This window comes from Epinephelus lanceolatus, chromosome 11 (genome assembly GCF_041903045.1).
Source record: "Epinephelus lanceolatus isolate andai-2023 chromosome 11, ASM4190304v1, whole genome shotgun sequence".
NCBI classification, from domain to species: Eukaryota; Metazoa; Chordata; class Actinopteri; order Perciformes; family Serranidae; genus Epinephelus; species Epinephelus lanceolatus.
Genome location: NC_135744.1, coordinates 24,793,631 through 24,810,001, shown reverse-complemented (window position 1 = coordinate 24,810,001; position 16,371 = coordinate 24,793,631). Strand labels below are relative to the sequence as shown.

The 16,371-nt window shown below is 40.0% G+C and overlaps 1 protein-coding gene across 2 annotated transcripts; it reads left to right on the top strand.

Moving 5' to 3' along the window:
• The first annotated feature begins 696 nt into the window (after positions 1 to 696).
• On the top strand, positions 697 to 14,177 carry bco2a (beta-carotene oxygenase 2a). 2 transcript variants are annotated; one of them, XM_078172398.1, is made up of 12 exons: positions 697 to 853; positions 2,707 to 2,860; positions 2,948 to 3,159; positions 3,594 to 3,709; positions 3,820 to 3,922; positions 5,009 to 5,137; positions 5,242 to 5,402; positions 5,515 to 5,682; positions 5,897 to 6,034; positions 8,047 to 8,229; positions 8,555 to 8,665; positions 13,543 to 14,177. In XM_078172398.1, the coding sequence occupies exons 1-12, from the start codon at positions 826 to 828 to the stop codon at positions 13,657 to 13,659; spliced, it is 1,620 nt and encodes a 539-aa protein (XP_078028524.1). In that variant the 5' UTR covers positions 697 to 825; the 3' UTR covers positions 13,660 to 14,177. The 2 variants fall into 2 exon arrangements, with proteins under 2 accessions (XP_078028524.1, XP_033501365.1); XM_033645474.2 differs by having other exon boundaries at positions 698 to 853; positions 2,644 to 2,860.
• Positions 14,178 to 16,371: the final 2,194 nt, after the last annotated feature.

The window sequence follows — 16,371 nt, the reverse complement described above, 5'->3', positions numbered from 1 at the left end:
CAGACGGGGAGGGGGCAGGGCAGACAGGAACCTGGAACAGAGACAGCGGTGAGTGATCACAAAATAAAACAGGAAGACAAGACATGAAACATGAGGGAGAAAATAAAATACTTAACAGTGGAACATGACATGCTCAAGACTTTTGTCATTAATATAGTACTACACTATCACTACTATTACTTATACACCCCTGTCTTGTATGTTTTTATGTATTTTTGAACTTGAACTGTCTACATTTACACTCTCAATACACTTTTTATATATAATATGTGTGACGGCCCCTCCCTTTACTCTGGAGGTGTGTGGGCTTGCTGGTTGCTGGTTGGTCTGCTTTGTCTTTCAGGAGGGACCGACATCAGCTGATGCGCTGCACCTGGGCCCGGTGAAGCGGTTATATTCTGATACCAGCTGGCTCTCTCTCTCTCTCTCTCTCACTCGATCCACGCCGTACATGAGGGCACCGCGGCGCGGCCGTGCCTTTTCTGTTGCTTTTGTTTTGGCACGCTCACACACACACACACATGCATCCACACACACGGTTGTAACAATTTAAATATAACACATCTGCTAATCTGATTACACACATGCATATTGAGACAGACCACAGTTACACAACTCCACATACATCCGCACGTTTTGCTATAGTGGCTCCTATAGGCGCAGCCCGGATGTTTTGCTTAGTACCCGTATGCATCGGTGTCTGGACTACATCCCCGGGTTACGTAAGAGCACTGCCACACGCTTTTCTCGTGGTGCGCACTTTATGGTCCAGCAGGACACAGATGCAGAGAGCAGCAGTCGTATCCATCCGCATTAAGCGCTAACATGTCTCCCATGAAGCTCGACGCGTCAGGTAGGTTAAATCCTAATGTATTTTGTGCGTGTTTATTGTGCAGAGAAAAGAGAGCGGGTTATTCACCTGCTGATGGTTTCAGAGCGCAGTTATTGCAGGCAGCGCTGGTGTATGTTAAAACCAACACTTGAGACGCACTTTACACCGCGACCAGACCTTATTTTGCATGTTAACATTTATTGAAACATTTTATTGTGGAGTTTTCTGATCTGACTGTTGCTGTAGGCTAGTTGGCAGCTCGATGATGTGCAGCTCAGGCTGCGGAGCACGCACTGGCAGGACAGAGTGTTCTTCGCACAGTAACTCCGTCCTATCATGTTTCATTGTCATAGGCTGCAGGACTTTAGAAATACAGACCCCACTGCTGCGTTAACATTGCTTACAAGTCAATTTTGTATTAAAAACAGACCGTAATCACAATGCATACAGCCGATGTGTACATTCAATATATGCAGACTGCGCCTATATCACATACCTGTCCCAGAGGAGTGTTTCTACACATGGTTGATTACATAACTGACTCAGATTGTTGAAAAATGACACGCAGCATGTGTAAATTTAATATTTTAAGTCGCATTATTAATCAACACTTATCAAAAGTGATTTCTTCCCACATCTCCCCTTAATGATGGTGTTTAATGACAGAGATGCCACATATTGGCGCTGTGTTGAGATATTCCTCTCCAAACATGTTTTAAGATATAAAGAAATCCACTTCCTTGTATTTTTTTTTTCCCACAAAAAGCAAAATCTTGTAAAAAGTAGATCTCCTGTTTCTTCCCCATTGAAAACACAGAATATTAATTTGCAAATGTTTTTAAAAAGTTTAACTGCTGGACAAGACATGTCTTACATGGTAAAGGGAAGGGACAACTAGGCACTATTTTAGGTGGAGGGGGCGGGGCACTTCATGCTATGTCAATGGGTTTTTAAATAATTTAAATACTTCACCAGCAGCCTATTTTATCAGTGGTTTCTTTGTTTCATACTATAGTGCTTTTAAGAACAGATTGTGCTTTTCTGAATATTTTTAATACATCTTTTATCTTGAAAATAGAACGAACAGAGTGACCCTTTGATTGAATTCAAGTCCAATTTAACTTCTGACTGACTCTGCCCTCAGTCGGTTTGCCCTCAGAGGATTCAGACTGCCACTCCCCATCTGTTTCAGGAGTGCAAATGTTCTTTTATTTTAGTCCACATATCAACAATCATAAATCAGAGAGGTGACACTGGTATCTGCCACGGGGAATGATCATTCAGAGTTCTGTGTCAGAAGTTGTTCAGGAAGTTTGTCAGACAAACATTGCAGCGAAGCCAAACAACAAAGGCACTGTGACCTTGTTATTATTTCTCGCGCTGCAACATGCTGCATGATTCCTGCTGCATGTGTCAGCCAAAGTAGGAGCAGTTTTCATGTTCCCATGTCAGCTAGAACAGAGTGTCTCTGCTATGTAAACGCAGCATGTTATATATCTGTAGTGTCCAGACATTTCACTGACACTGACCTTTGAGACATTTAAAAAAAACAAACAAAAAAAAAACACATCAGCAGGACAGTTAAGTTACCAGACGGGCACAAAATGTGTGAAGTTAAAATTCAAATAGTTATCCAATTCTCAGTTTGTTTGTTCAGCAGAGTGGTTGAAACAAGATAAACTTGTTTGCAGAGTGCAGTCAACGCATCATGTATTATCTGCACAGACAAAATCTTGGTTGCTGTTCTGAAAGTGTTCCAATGAGTGCATTTTTCAGTTGACATAGTAGGTTGTTGCCTGATAATTTGGCAGTCAAAAGATGCCATCTCCATAATGTCCTTCTGTATATGGCCATCACCACCACCACCACCTCAGCCTTGACGGGACTGGAGTCAATCGAACCTCTGGTGCGCTCTGTCGAAGAGACCCCGGAGCCAATCTCTGCTAAAGTAGAAGGCACTATTCCCACCTGGATCAATGGCAACTTCCTCCGCAACGGCCCGGGGAAGTTTGAGTTTGGAAACACACAGTGAGTTGGAAACACCTCGGCACAATTCCACACAACACAGAGTTTCCAAATAGATGTGATCAAGCCTTTGTTTGTTTTCCATCACAGCTACAACCACTGGTTTGACGGGATGGCCATGCTACACCGTTTCCACATCAACCAAGGTCAGGTGACATACATGAGCCGGTTCCTGAAAAGTGACGCCTACTTGATGAACAGTGAGAAGAACCGCATCATGATGTCAGAATTTGGGACCCTGGCAATGCCCGACCCCTGTAAAAACTTCTTCCTGCGCTTCCTGTCTCGCTTTGAGATGATAAGTGAGTAGGCAGAACACAAAGGAGCGAAGTGTGAATGGATAATGTATGACAAAGTAGACATGACAATCAACTGTATTTGATTTGTGGATTCATTGCACAATAATTTTGCTGTATAAATGAAACAAAGACCAGCTTTGTTACTTAGAAAGGAGCTCAAGAGCCAGTGGAAAATCTAGAGCAGTTCAGATGTGTGTAGCAGCACTGCTTTGCCTAAATATGTACTGAGGTCAGGGGTGGAGCCTCTCTGTGTACACCAAGGTTACATAATGACGTGCAACTGCGGGGGACCAAAAAGGGACATTTTCCACGTGTTTCACATTCCAGCTGCAGTGTAACCACAAGCAGCAAGAAGTTCTGTGAGATATCAGTTCAAGGGGGAACACTTTTATTCTTTTAAAAGGCCTCAATAATCCTGTGTTTTTTTTTGGTTACAGAGCCCACAGACAATGCAAGTGTGAGCTTTGTGAAATACAAGGGAGACTACTATGTCAGCACGGAGACAAACTTTATGCACAGAGTGAACCCAGAGAACCTTGAAACGCTGCAACAGGTACCTTCAAGATCGTCATGGTGCAATAGATGTCAATATTATCTGTCTTCTGCCTTAGTTTTATCAGCCATAGTCATCATCTTGCATTCTTTGTCTTTTATGTTTTGTAGGTAGACTGGAGCAAGTTCATTGCTGTTAATGGAGCCACTGCTCACCCACACTATGACCCTGACGGTACCACCTACAATATGGGCAACTCCTATGGAGCCAAAGGTTAGTACCATCATCCACAAGACCAACATTAAAAAAGTATTTCACCAGCAGCGCACCCAGAAATTATTCATAGAGGTGGCCAAATAGCGCTGCTGAAATTTCTATGCCAGTTGTTCCCTCATCAAAATTTAGCTTAATTTGGAGCATTATTTAGCCACCTTCCCAAAAAGCTATGCAGGCATGGTTGGTACCACTGGATGCCACAGCCTCTTAAGTACAGTATTATTGGCTTGGCAATTATTTTTGCCAGAGGGGCCAGCAACTGGGGCACTCCTGTATGTCACTGCTGAAAAGATGGTCTTTCTATAAAAGTCTATGCAGAAGAAAAGAGCAAATACGTTTGAAATTGGTGCCTCATGAACAGAGAAACAGAGAAAAGGGACAGTGGTGTTTGCCTTTACTCAAGAGGTAGAAAACCTACAAGTACCAGAATTCACTGCACCACTCCAGACCAATAAATACTCCCATCAGAGGGTGATGTAATGTGGGTTGCTTGTTCGAAAACAATATGGTGATCAGCCAGTGACAAACAATCTCAAACACAGTTAAATGGTAAACTTATGTTTCTAAAAACAATGTAGGCAAGAAGTAGGGAACCCAGTAACAGGATGCACTACTTAGTTTTATGGTTTGTCAGTATTTTCTGCCTCTATTTTTACAATACAGGAAACCATTATGGCAACCACTTCCTGTTCACTAACTCTCATATTACAGCTAAACAGTGCACTTAAATATGTTTCTGAAGACATTTTAGGTGGGAATTGGGCAAAACAGTCACAGAATTTTGCTTTGTATTCGAGAAAGAGACAGAAAGAGGGGTGGGTCTAATACTCCTGTGTCTAGTGGCGGGCAAATGAAAATGCAAACTACAGCCTGTAGTTCGAGTAACAGCCCTATCTGGACACTGGTGAAATGGAGGAAAGTTTGAAGTATTTAATTCCCATATATTACCCACATTGTTATGATACAAGGCTGGTTGAAAATGAGTGAATGAATTACCCCTTCAAGGTTTATATAAATCAACAGCAGTATGATCTGTTTTACATCCTCCTTTATATTAAAAACTTACTATCCCGGCTATTCCAGGAGCCCTGTACAACATCATCAGAGTCCCTCCTGAGAAGAAAGATGCCACAGAAACCCTTGAGGGAGCCAAAGTACTCTGCTCTATCGTGCCTGTAAACAAATCCCATCCCTCCTACTACCACAGCTTTGGTAAGCCAGCACTTGTCTATATATTATTCATGAGTGGTGTCTGAATCATTCACGCTGCTACCTTTTGGATACAAAGCCCAATAACACCCCTCTCCTGCTTCCAGCCATGTCTGAGAACTACATAGTGTTTATTGAGCAGCCAATCAAGATGGACCTGCTGAAGATAGTCACGTGCAATCTGAGGGGGAAGGCTTTGAACGAAGGCATCTACTGGGATCCCAAGCTGGAGACTGTCTTCCATGTCATTAACAAGCATACAGGCGAGGTGAGATGTGACTGTGATGGTTTAGTTACATCTAATGTAGGAAATTGGATGGAAATTTCGGTGAGGGATCGGGGATCCACCTGCTAATCTAACTGTGTATTCTGTACCGCAGGTAAGTGCAGTGAAGTACCATGCCAAAGCCATGGCCACCTTCCATCAGATCAACGCCTTCGAGGAAGATGGATTCTTGATGGTTGATCTATGCTGCCAGGACGACGGCGAAGCCATCAACAACTACCTCCTCCAGAACTTACGCAAGTCGGGAGAAGCATTAGATGAGGTCAGTATATAATAACATGAGTAACCACTCTCTCCGTCATCAAATCCAGCCTGAGAAAGCCTACACTGTTAGTTATTGTCAGTGCTAAGTACTTTAGGAAGAAAACTTTTTTTGGTCATCTACTGTCTCTCCACAGTTTATAGATGTTTATCAAGTGTACGGTTGCAAAAAGAGACATAAAGGCACTAAAATTCCTGCATCGTGTCATTCCCAGGTGTACAACACGTTGAGCAGGCCATTGCCGAGGCGTTTTGTTCTGCCCCTTAACGTGAACCATGACACTCCAGCAAACCAGAACCTGAACAAACGGTCCTCCAGTACGGCAACGTGTGTCAAACTCAGCAAAGAGAAGGTGAGTTGTAAAGGACAAGCTCTTAAGTATAAATTTCTACATTTACATTCCCTATTTAGCAGAAAGACAGCAGGCAGTGTTCAGAAATATGTTCTGCTCATGTTGTGCTGCACAAAACACATTAGACTTCTCAAAATTTATTATGACAAGGGCATTAAGATATTATCATTTGTTGTAGAATAGGACAAATCTCCCTACCTACATGTCATGAGGTAACCTCTAAATATGCGACAGTAATGGGATTGTTAAATATGTATAAAATTAGAAAACAAAGCACTTCAAATCTTCATATCCCTCTAACTGTTTTCTACAATGATTGACTTTTAATAATTGCATCACGTGTCTGTGTAGGAGCCTGAATGAATGCTCCATGAAGTATCAGATGACATGGTTTCATCAATGTTATCATAGCTTTTTGGTACACAGCGGCTACCGTTGTTGCAATACGCGTTTGAAATGGTGAGGCGCTAGAGCGCGCTATCCGTTTGAATTCAATATATGATTTCAACGTTAGATGGGAGAAATTCCTACACACTGTGGCTTTAAAGGTGAGAAGCAGAATTTGGAAATTGATGCGATATTTAACAGGAAGCCGGTGAAGCTGCTGAAGAACCGGATTGATATGATCTTTGGAGGGGGCTCTGGTAATGATACGGGCGACTGAATTCTGGACCAATTTGAGTTTATGGAGACACTTAAGACCAAAGAGGACAGAATAGCAATAATCAGTGCAGGATGTAACCAAAGAACGAACGAGGATAGCCGTGCTCTGAGGTGCAAGTGACAGGCGAAGAAGACTAATATTTAATAACAGAATAAATTAAAATATTATTTAAAATACATGAAGCTGTAAACAATAAAACAGTATAAACCAACCAGTTCTCGTGCCCAGGTTGTTAAATACCAACTTTTTGTCACGTCTGATAGCGACACACAGGCCACCCTTTAGCATGTCCATTGTAACAAGTGTTGTGAAACAGTTGCGGTTAGGTTTAGACAGCAAATACTTAGGTTTAGAAAAAAAATCATGCTTTGGGATGAAATAAGTACCTTTCTTACATAACAGGATGTAAAGATGTCACGATTGATGTCAGTGCACAACAGCCATACATAGTTATGTAACGTTAGGTTAAAACAACAGTGACTTTTGGTTTGGAACTCCAACTGTCATCTCCTGAGTGCAAGCCCAGTTTTTCTCCCCTCTTTCCACCCTACACTGACTTCCTTGCTCTTTTGTATGACATAAGTTGCTCTCAACATTAAGTATTGCTGTGGATGGGTTTATATTGGAGTTAGCTGAAGGCCGGGGGGATGCCTAGGAATGAGAACACTTTGTATGAACATGTTATTGATTGGCTGATGAGTGGGTTGCATACGAATTGAAATAATATAACCAGTGCATATATTATATCTAATGTATGGCACATGGACAACTTGTAATGATAAATTACGACGTATAGATGAAAGCCATTGACCTAGAACCTGGCCTGAGGGGAGAAACTCGTCCTCATCTTCTCTGTTTTGGCGTTGAGCCCTCATCGTGGTGTGAGTGTCTTGTGGGGTTGAGAGTTGGCATTGGATGGTGCGTTCAGCAGACCACACCACAGGGTTTGCAGGGTCAGGAAGTCCCAAAACTGCTCCTCCCAAACTAAGCACAGATGCTGTCTGTCAGGATGCTCTCTACAGTGCAGGTGTTCGAACCTATAAAACCTTGAGGGGCAGCCTGAAGTCCCTAAGGTGTTGGAGGTGGTAGAGACACTGACGGGCTGTCTTCACTAAGCTCCTGATGTGAGACGACCGTGATAAATCCTCTGTGATGCAGACACTGAGGCATCTGAAGCTGCCAAACCCTCTCCAACAGGGCCCGGTTTATCTTCATAACAAATTTACATCATCAAAATTCCTATTCACAAGAACCACTGAGGCTAATGTGCCGTGAACTCGTGGAGGGCCGCAGTAAAAACTGCTGATTATAAGTGACAATAGAGAGTTGATCCGCTCTTTGTCAACAGGTGTTCTGCCAACACGAGGATCTCCATGGAGACGACCTCTACGAGTACGGTGGCCTGGAGTTCCCCCAGATCAACTATGGTAAATACAACACACAGCCATACCGTTATTTCTACGGCTGTGGCTTCAGACACCTGGTGGGAGACTCTCTGCTCAAGATGGACCTGAAGGACAAGTCACTCAAGGTTGGTGTGTGTGTGTGTGTGTGTGTGTGTGTGTGTGTGTGTGTGTGTGTGTGTGTGTGTGTGTGTGTGTGTGTGTGTGTGTGTGTGTGTACTTCCTGGGACAATGGTTGTATTTACATTCTATTGCCCTCTCTTTATGGAAAAACAGCCCATAGCTGACACTATATTGTAAGTTAAACATACATATGCAAGAATCTTGGTCAACTTAACTGAAGTCTAAATTATCCAAGTATAATAATCTACACTAAGAGTAAGTATAAGTCAGAAGTAAAGGTAAAATACTGAAACACTAAGCTTCTGTTTTTGAATGTGTGTGTGTCCTCAGGTCTGGTACCAGAAGGGTTTCTTCCCGTCAGAGCCCGTGTTTGTGCCGTCACCTGATGCAGTCGAGGAGGACGATGGTGTCATCCTCTCTGTGGTTCTCACACCCTCACAGGTACGACTCTCGCTGCGTTTTTATTAGTAGTTCCACTTCCCCCATTCACTTCCCCTTGACCTTTGGTATTATGTAACAGGTTAAGTCACACAGTGGCCACTTGGAGGGCAAGAGCAAGGGATTATACACTTTCACCCCACCGCCAGTTGTCAGCTTAGTGCTATACTGCTTTTCAGAAATCATTAGAAGTACTGCAGGCTCATCTCAGTAAGTCAAAGGCGTCTTCTGCTGATTGGCGATTAGCTGAAACTTCTGTTTGTGATCTGTATCATCATTATTGTAAGTATTATTGATATGGATTTATGATATCTTTATTTTTGGGAATAAAAAGATCACACAAGCTTAAAAGTACAGCAATCTACATGAATAATAACTGCAATTAGTTATACAAGATTTTTCAGTAAAATATCAAGCTATCAGATTTTCTTTAACTATCTGCTGAAAGACGAAAGAACCCATACATGTAAGCCTAGTAGACGTAGATGTGTAAGATACATTAGAAAAACTTCAACTGAAAAGCAAGACAGATAGTGAATGTATGTATTGATTAATTTATATTTGAATTCACTTTTTCTTCGGTGTTCAGTAACCAGAGTTTTGCGCATAATACTGCCACCTAACCATGGATGTGTCTTCTTGCATGAAATGCATAACTGCAATGCTTAGTTGGTGAAATACATCTTAGGGCTGAATCCAAATGTTCGGATTTTACCACACTTGAAGACTCTCAGATTTTGTGGGCATGATCCCGGGAAGTCTGGGAGTGCTTAGGACTGTCCAAATCCACAATTCACCCAGTCCAAAAAAAAAACAAAAAACAACAACTTATGAAAGTGTAAAATATCTATTCAATTTCATTTATAAAGCCCAATATCACAAATCACAATTTGCCTCAGGGGGCTTTACAGCATAATGCATCCCTCTGTCCTTACTGATAGTTAGGCCTATTAAAATGCTACTTGAATTTTGTAGGCCAGGAATAATATTCAAGTACATGCTGTAGAGGGACTGAGAATGCATTTTGTAATTGCAGCATATCAGGCTGTGCTGTAAAATAGGCTAAAAATATGGCCAAAAAACACAAAAGAAGGATTCTAATTTAAGTAATGGTCAGTTTATTGAGTTATAGTCCTGTCCTTATTTACAAACATTTCTGTTTTTGAGCATGTGTAGCCTGTTATATAAAGATGTATTAATAGCCTATATTCTTGTTTCTTGTCACAAAAAAAGGCTTTACATGGGATTTATATCGTGTTATCTGCGGGAACAGATATGTAGGCATTATTTATCAACCTGAATTTGGACATTTGGATTTAGCCTTGGAATGACCGACATTGTTGACCAGCCCCCTCAGCCCTATGAGGATCGAGCTCACCAATGTGACTTCAGTTTTTTAGACAAATGGAATTACATTTAAGATGGTGGTGGGGATTTCCCTGATGGCTGAGGGAAGTCATTGAGGGCATGTTGAACGGCTAATGAGACACATCTGTTTCTTACAGATTTATAGGAATTGTAGGAGAGCTTAGTAGTAGAAGTGCTGGTTATTCTGGAGTTAAGCCAGTGTTATAATATTCCACTTTATATTTAACAGTTGAATAGAGTTTTTTTTTTTTTTACACTGAACAAAAATATAAATGCAACACTCCCATTTTTCACAGGTTTAAGATTAAGAGCTAGGTCCTTTTTAATGCATTCAATAGATATATTACACTCAAATTTTGGTCAGAGATTTGTTAAAGTGTGTATCAGTGAAATAATCCATCCCCCTTACAGGTGTGGCATATCAAGATGCTGATCAAACAGCATCATTACTCCACAGGTGTGCCTTGGGATGGCTATAATAAAAGGCCACTCTAAAATGTGCAGTTTGATACTGACACAGCACAATGCCACAGATGTCAGTAGTTTTGAGAGAGCGTGTCATTGGCATGCAGACTGCAGGAATGTCCAACAGAGCTGTTGTCTGAAACCGGAATGTCTAATCCACTACCATAATACATCAATGTCATTTCTTTGAATTTGGCAGGACATCCAACCGGCCTCACAACCACATTTTGGTATCAGTGAGAACCATTACAGCAGCTGTTAGGGTGGCTAGTCTCAGACGATCTTACAGGTGAAGACACGGGGTGTGTAGGTCCTGAGCTGGTGTGGCCACATGTGGTCTGAAGTTGTGAGGCTGGTTGGATGTCCTGCCAAATTCACAGAAGCGACATCTGAGACAGAATTCACAGGCAACAGCTCTGGAGGACATTCCAGCATGCCAATGGCACGCTACTTTAAAACTTGAAACATCTGTGGCATTTTCTCATGTGAACAAACTGCACATTGTAGAGTGATTTGATTGTGACCAGCCCACAGGCACATCTGTGTAGTGCCGATGCTGTTTAATAAGCATCTTGATACGCCACACCTGTCAGATGGATGGATTATCTTGGAAAGGAGGAGCGCTCACTAACACAGATTTTAGCAACTTCTCGAACAAAATCTGAGAAGAATAAATCTATTGAATGCAAAAAACTCCCAGATTTTTAACTTAAATGTATGAAAGACAGGAGCAAAAACAAAAGTGTTGGGTTTAAATTTTTGTTCAGTACAGTTTTAGTTACCACCAGGCAGCAGGCTTGTAAATCAGCCTGAGCTCGGATCACTTTCTCTTTGAAGTCTGCAATTAATGGGACACATAATCCATCATAAATATTCATTCAGAGATGAAATATTCATAGTTGAATTAACTAACTAACAAAATTAATTTGGGTAGTTTATCATTTTGAACCACAAACAAACAAGCAAAAACTTTCTAAAGCACAGAAGCATAAAGGCAGAAAATATTTTCTGGACATGTTGGTGGTGTCAATAACAGTGTGTGGTTTAGCTGTGCAGAGAGAGAGATATAGGATTACTATTATTTATTTATTTATTTATTTATTTATTTATTTATTTATTTATTTATTTAATACATATATATATATATATATATATATATATATATATATATATATATATATATATATATATATATATATATATATATATATATATATATATATATATATATATATATATATATATCTCATAAAAAACAAAGTTTGTACATCTGCAAGATAACTACAGCAGATGAGTTAGTTCTACATAATACAAACTCTTAATTGAAATTCACTTAAATTCTAAATTTAATTTTTAGAGGCATGTAGAAGAGTGTGAGCCACCTCAAGGTGTTGTTGTGCTCCTTTCTGGGAGCATGTCCGGCTTCAGGTAGTGCTACAGTGTCTCATTAACCTCCTCTCCTAACTACGCCGTTTCTGTAATGCACATCAAGTTGTAAGTTAATTCATGTAGCACCTTTCTAGAGCAGCTGTCACAAATAAGAGTAAGTAGTAAGTAAATAAAAGACAAAGCTATACAGACGTAAAATGCAGAAATAATAAGAATTAAAACTAAAACTGTGTGGTGATCAGCAGCTGTTTGATACAGCCTGTTGGGAAATATGGCAAATTAAATTTCCTAAATTGCTTTTTTAAAAATCATTTATTTATGCATCATCTTTTTTTGGATAAAGAGCCACATGTTTATGAACGGTCCATTTTAATCGCCTCATGGAGCCCCTTGCGTCAACACAAATTATTTAAAAAGATGTTTTGCAGGGCCGTGATCACCTATTTAATATTATGGGGGGCATTTCCAATCAACATCTTTAGTAAAATCTCACCAGTTTTGAGAAACTTAACAGCTATACTGACCATTTAAAGCATTTTGAAACAGAAATCTTGGATGAGGAGTTCTTTAAGTTTTAATGACTGGGTGACTGAGGGCTGTACAGGGAAAGTGCACTATACTGTGACTTCTTTTCACTTAGATCTTTATTAAAACAATTTCAGTGGCATTGACATGTCGGTTATAACAGCATAACATAATAATAAAATAGCTAACAAGAGCTAACAAAATAAAAACTGTTTGGGTAAATACATTTTTACAGCCTTAAGGATCAGTGTATCTTTTGATTATTATTCCAGTCCAGCGTCTTTTTGAGTCTTGTATAGAGTCCATTTCTCCCATTTTCTCTAGTTGTGCTTCTTGTAGTCTCAGTATGTGTCAGTTTCTCCATTATAACAATTTCTTCCGCAGTTGTTAGCCAATTCCTTCCCCTAGTTCCTGGTAATCGCTTCCTTGCTCGCTACTAGCAATATTTAGGTCTAATATCTGTCACTAGCAACATTTTCTTCAGAAAATGTACATCAATTAAGCACCAAACAACTGTAGTGTACCTCATATCCTAGCATGTGCTTCAGCTCTTTTCATACCATTTATCTAAAATACTGTTGTTTTCTCACATTTCCAAAAAACATGAGTGGTCTACATCAAAAGACCCACACTCTCACCAACATTTCTGGCATACTGTGACCTTTTAATGACATCATATACTCATTTGTCTCTTTTTTTTTTATGAGCTTTTTAATTACAATTTAATTCTAATCAGTCTGATTTAATGGCAACACACATTGAGTCTTGCAGTGATGATTTTATATCTATATTATAATATTAACAACATATTTACAATTATGATTTTTGTCTAGTCATTTAATTAAATTGTATTGTATATTACTAAATTTGATGATTCAATTTTATGATGTATGGATACATTGCTGCTTGTTTTTTTAACTGTCTTGTAAGGTGTCTTGAGTGCTCTGAAAGGCACCTATAAATAAAATGCATTATTAGTAATACATTTTTAAGACATATTTGACTTATGAATATTTGGGTGGGGGTGGGGGGGGGGGTGTCCTCTCCAATTTATACTATAATTTACTGCCTAAATGTTTCAGTCCTCTCTGTGGATTTTAATCATAATTCCACCACTTTTCTTTCCTCTCCAGGATAAAGCAACATTCCTCCTGGTTCTGGATGCAAAGACATTTAAAGAGCTGGGAAGAGCCAACGTGCCTGTTAACATGGCGTACGGCTTCCACGGTACCTTCGGCGCCTCTGTGTAAACATGTATCTGTGACATTCAAAGTGTTTCTTAAATGATAATAATACAAAGATTGCCAAATCAGTGTTAATCATTATAACCACCATATTCCTGAATGTACTGAGTTACTGCTGCTCTATATAAAGACAGATGTAGTATTGATCATTATAACCACTACTGCTCATGGTACTGAAGTGGGTTACTGTGCACTACAATATAAATATATAATCTAAACTGACTTGTTTGCAGCAACATCCAGCAGTAATGGGTGTGATTAAACACATGTACTCACGTTATTATCATTAATTACATTCCTTTTGTATCAACATGAAAGTGGTACGCAGGAGTGGGGTCTTGAGTTGTTATTATACTGTGAAATGAAACCTGCAATGTTTGGGTTGCATGACGCTCTGATCCAACAGAGCTCCCAAGTGCCAAGTTACATTTACTGTAACACTTTATTTTGTACGCTCTTTCTTACTGATTTTTATACAGTTTATACACTGTGTTTGCCAATAAAATGTTACATGTGTTTACAAAGTTGTGGGTTGTTTGTGCGTCCTACACACACAGAATGTGATAATGTTCAGAGCTAGCTCACATTTAAAAACAACATTCGCCAGACTATCACAGGGCTAAAAACAGCATTATATAGCTTTACTACTTATATTGCACGCAGAAAATAAATAGCAACATATTGAGTTTCAAAGCTGCAGATAGCTCTAGACAGCAAATCACATTTTTCTGCGATTTTAAACACTAAAACTTATGTTTTGTTTGATATCTGTAAAAGTCTAATTGAGCAGCATATGAAGCCAAAGTGATCAACATGACTCGAGATGTAGCTTCTCACTTCTTCTCACTTCCCTCGCTGTTTGACACTGAATTACAACGCTCTCAAACTACTATTCTTTTCTCGACAATCTACACAAAAAAAGGCTAGTTAAATCCAATTTCGCACTCTTTTTAAGTCAGCAGAACATTTGGTTTTCATCATTATCATCATTGTCAGAGGTCAAGAGTGGTGTTTAAAACTCACTCGAGGAATTGTTCTGTTTCACAACATCAATTTATCCACAGAAAGCCTTGAAATGGGCTCTGCAGCAGAGGATAAATCACACCAATATCTGTAAAGCACGCATGGAAATAGCATAGGTACTTAATTTTACTCGACAGTTCTTTTTGTGAAATGTCTCGAAGTGTCTCCATGAACGTATTCTGATTTTGAGCTATAAATACATGTATTATTTAGAAGGTTCTAAATGTTAATAGTTAATACAGCAGGCTATAAAAATAAAACTGGTGCTTGAATATGGTCTCCTCAGTCTTCACAGAAATTTTAATTACATTCATTCGGCCAAACACAAGGTGTAATTATTATCAATAGTAATCATGTGGTGCAGGGTCTATAAACTACTGCACTGGGTGGAGAATATCACCTGAGGGTATGACATCATTTTAAGACCATGTGACTAACCAGTAGACTGATGCAATACAAAAAAACAAAACAGATACAAAAGTTGATTTCTTTAAACTAACCTGTGAAACAGTACCAGTGGTGCAGTGGAGGGTATATGAAGGTACACGGGGTACATCCACCTCTTTGTCTGTCCATTTACAGTAAACCCACCTATCAGCCAAAAAGCCATTAGAATATAAAGGAGAGTAAACACATCTCCTGGCTATCTACCTAGCAGTACGCCCACCTCATCGACTACCACTACACCACTGCCAAACAGCAAAACCTGTGTTAAATGGCTGCGGCTGAGGTGTTTTGTCTGCTCTAACAAGTCCACACATCAACCACTAGAGGTCAGCACGAGATGCAGTTTCAGCTGTCTCCAGAAACATACCCTGAAACTGCAGAGTCAGGAGCTGAACTCACTCCCTGAGCAGGAATTGCTAATAAAAATGTCAAGGAAAGAAAAAAAATAGGGTGGAAAGAAAAATCACGAAGCTTTGTCTTTCGTGCAACTGGACAAGAGGACGTCCTTGAGTTTGTAAGTAACGACAATGCAGCTTCTGCCTTCAGTGATTGTGTTGCACTCTGCATTGTAAACCTGGTGAACAGCAGCCCATTCTGCTTTCAGCTGCATGATTGTGAATCTTAACGTTGCCACTTTCTGGCTCACACAACAGTTTCAACAAAGGGGTGAGGCAGGAGCAACGTCTCTGAAGGAGGCGGGCTCAACATGGGCACACTGGCTATAAGAGGAATCAAACCTGTGACTCTGTCACAATTGGACCGTATGTAACCGCCGGCCAACCTTGCCACTTGAAAAAATGTACTGCAAACATCGGAGGAGCCCGGCATTGAACCTCAGAGGAGTAATTTCCAAGTCTGTGACCTTAACGACTGCATTTATAGGACACGTGAGACAGAGTGAAAAAACCAAACACAAGTTGCATGAAAAAAAAAAAAAAAAAAATGCTGTTCATGAGTGAACTGGGAAAAGAAAAAAATAAGAGAGCACCTTGAGTAAAAAGCAAAAAATAAATAACAGGAGCTGGAACAGATCAAAACTGAAACAATGGATTAAAGCAGAAAACTAACTGCGGCTTCCCAATTCACTTTTTCAGCTGCGTGTGTGGCCGGAGAACAGATGCGCATTTCCATAGAGGAGTGAACAAAAGGGAAGAGAAAAAAAAACCCTCTCTGTGTGTTCCCGACAGCCGGTTAAAGCAACAGGACCCAAACTCTTAGGAGGAAACCTCTAAATCTAACAGTTGTTTT

Excerpts from the sequence above, each read along its gene's own strand:
- bco2a (XM_033645474.2), top strand. The coding sequence starts at position 826 with ATGTCTCCCATGAAGCTCGACGCGTCAG. Across the intron at positions 5,403-5,514 it reads TTAACAAGCATACAGGCGAG|GTAAGTGCAGTGAAGTACCA; the intron begins GTGAGATGTGAC and ends TCTGTACCGCAG. Across the intron at positions 8,230-8,554 it reads TGAAGGACAAGTCACTCAAG|GTCTGGTACCAGAAGGGTTT; the intron begins GTTGGTGTGTGT and ends GTGTGTCCTCAG.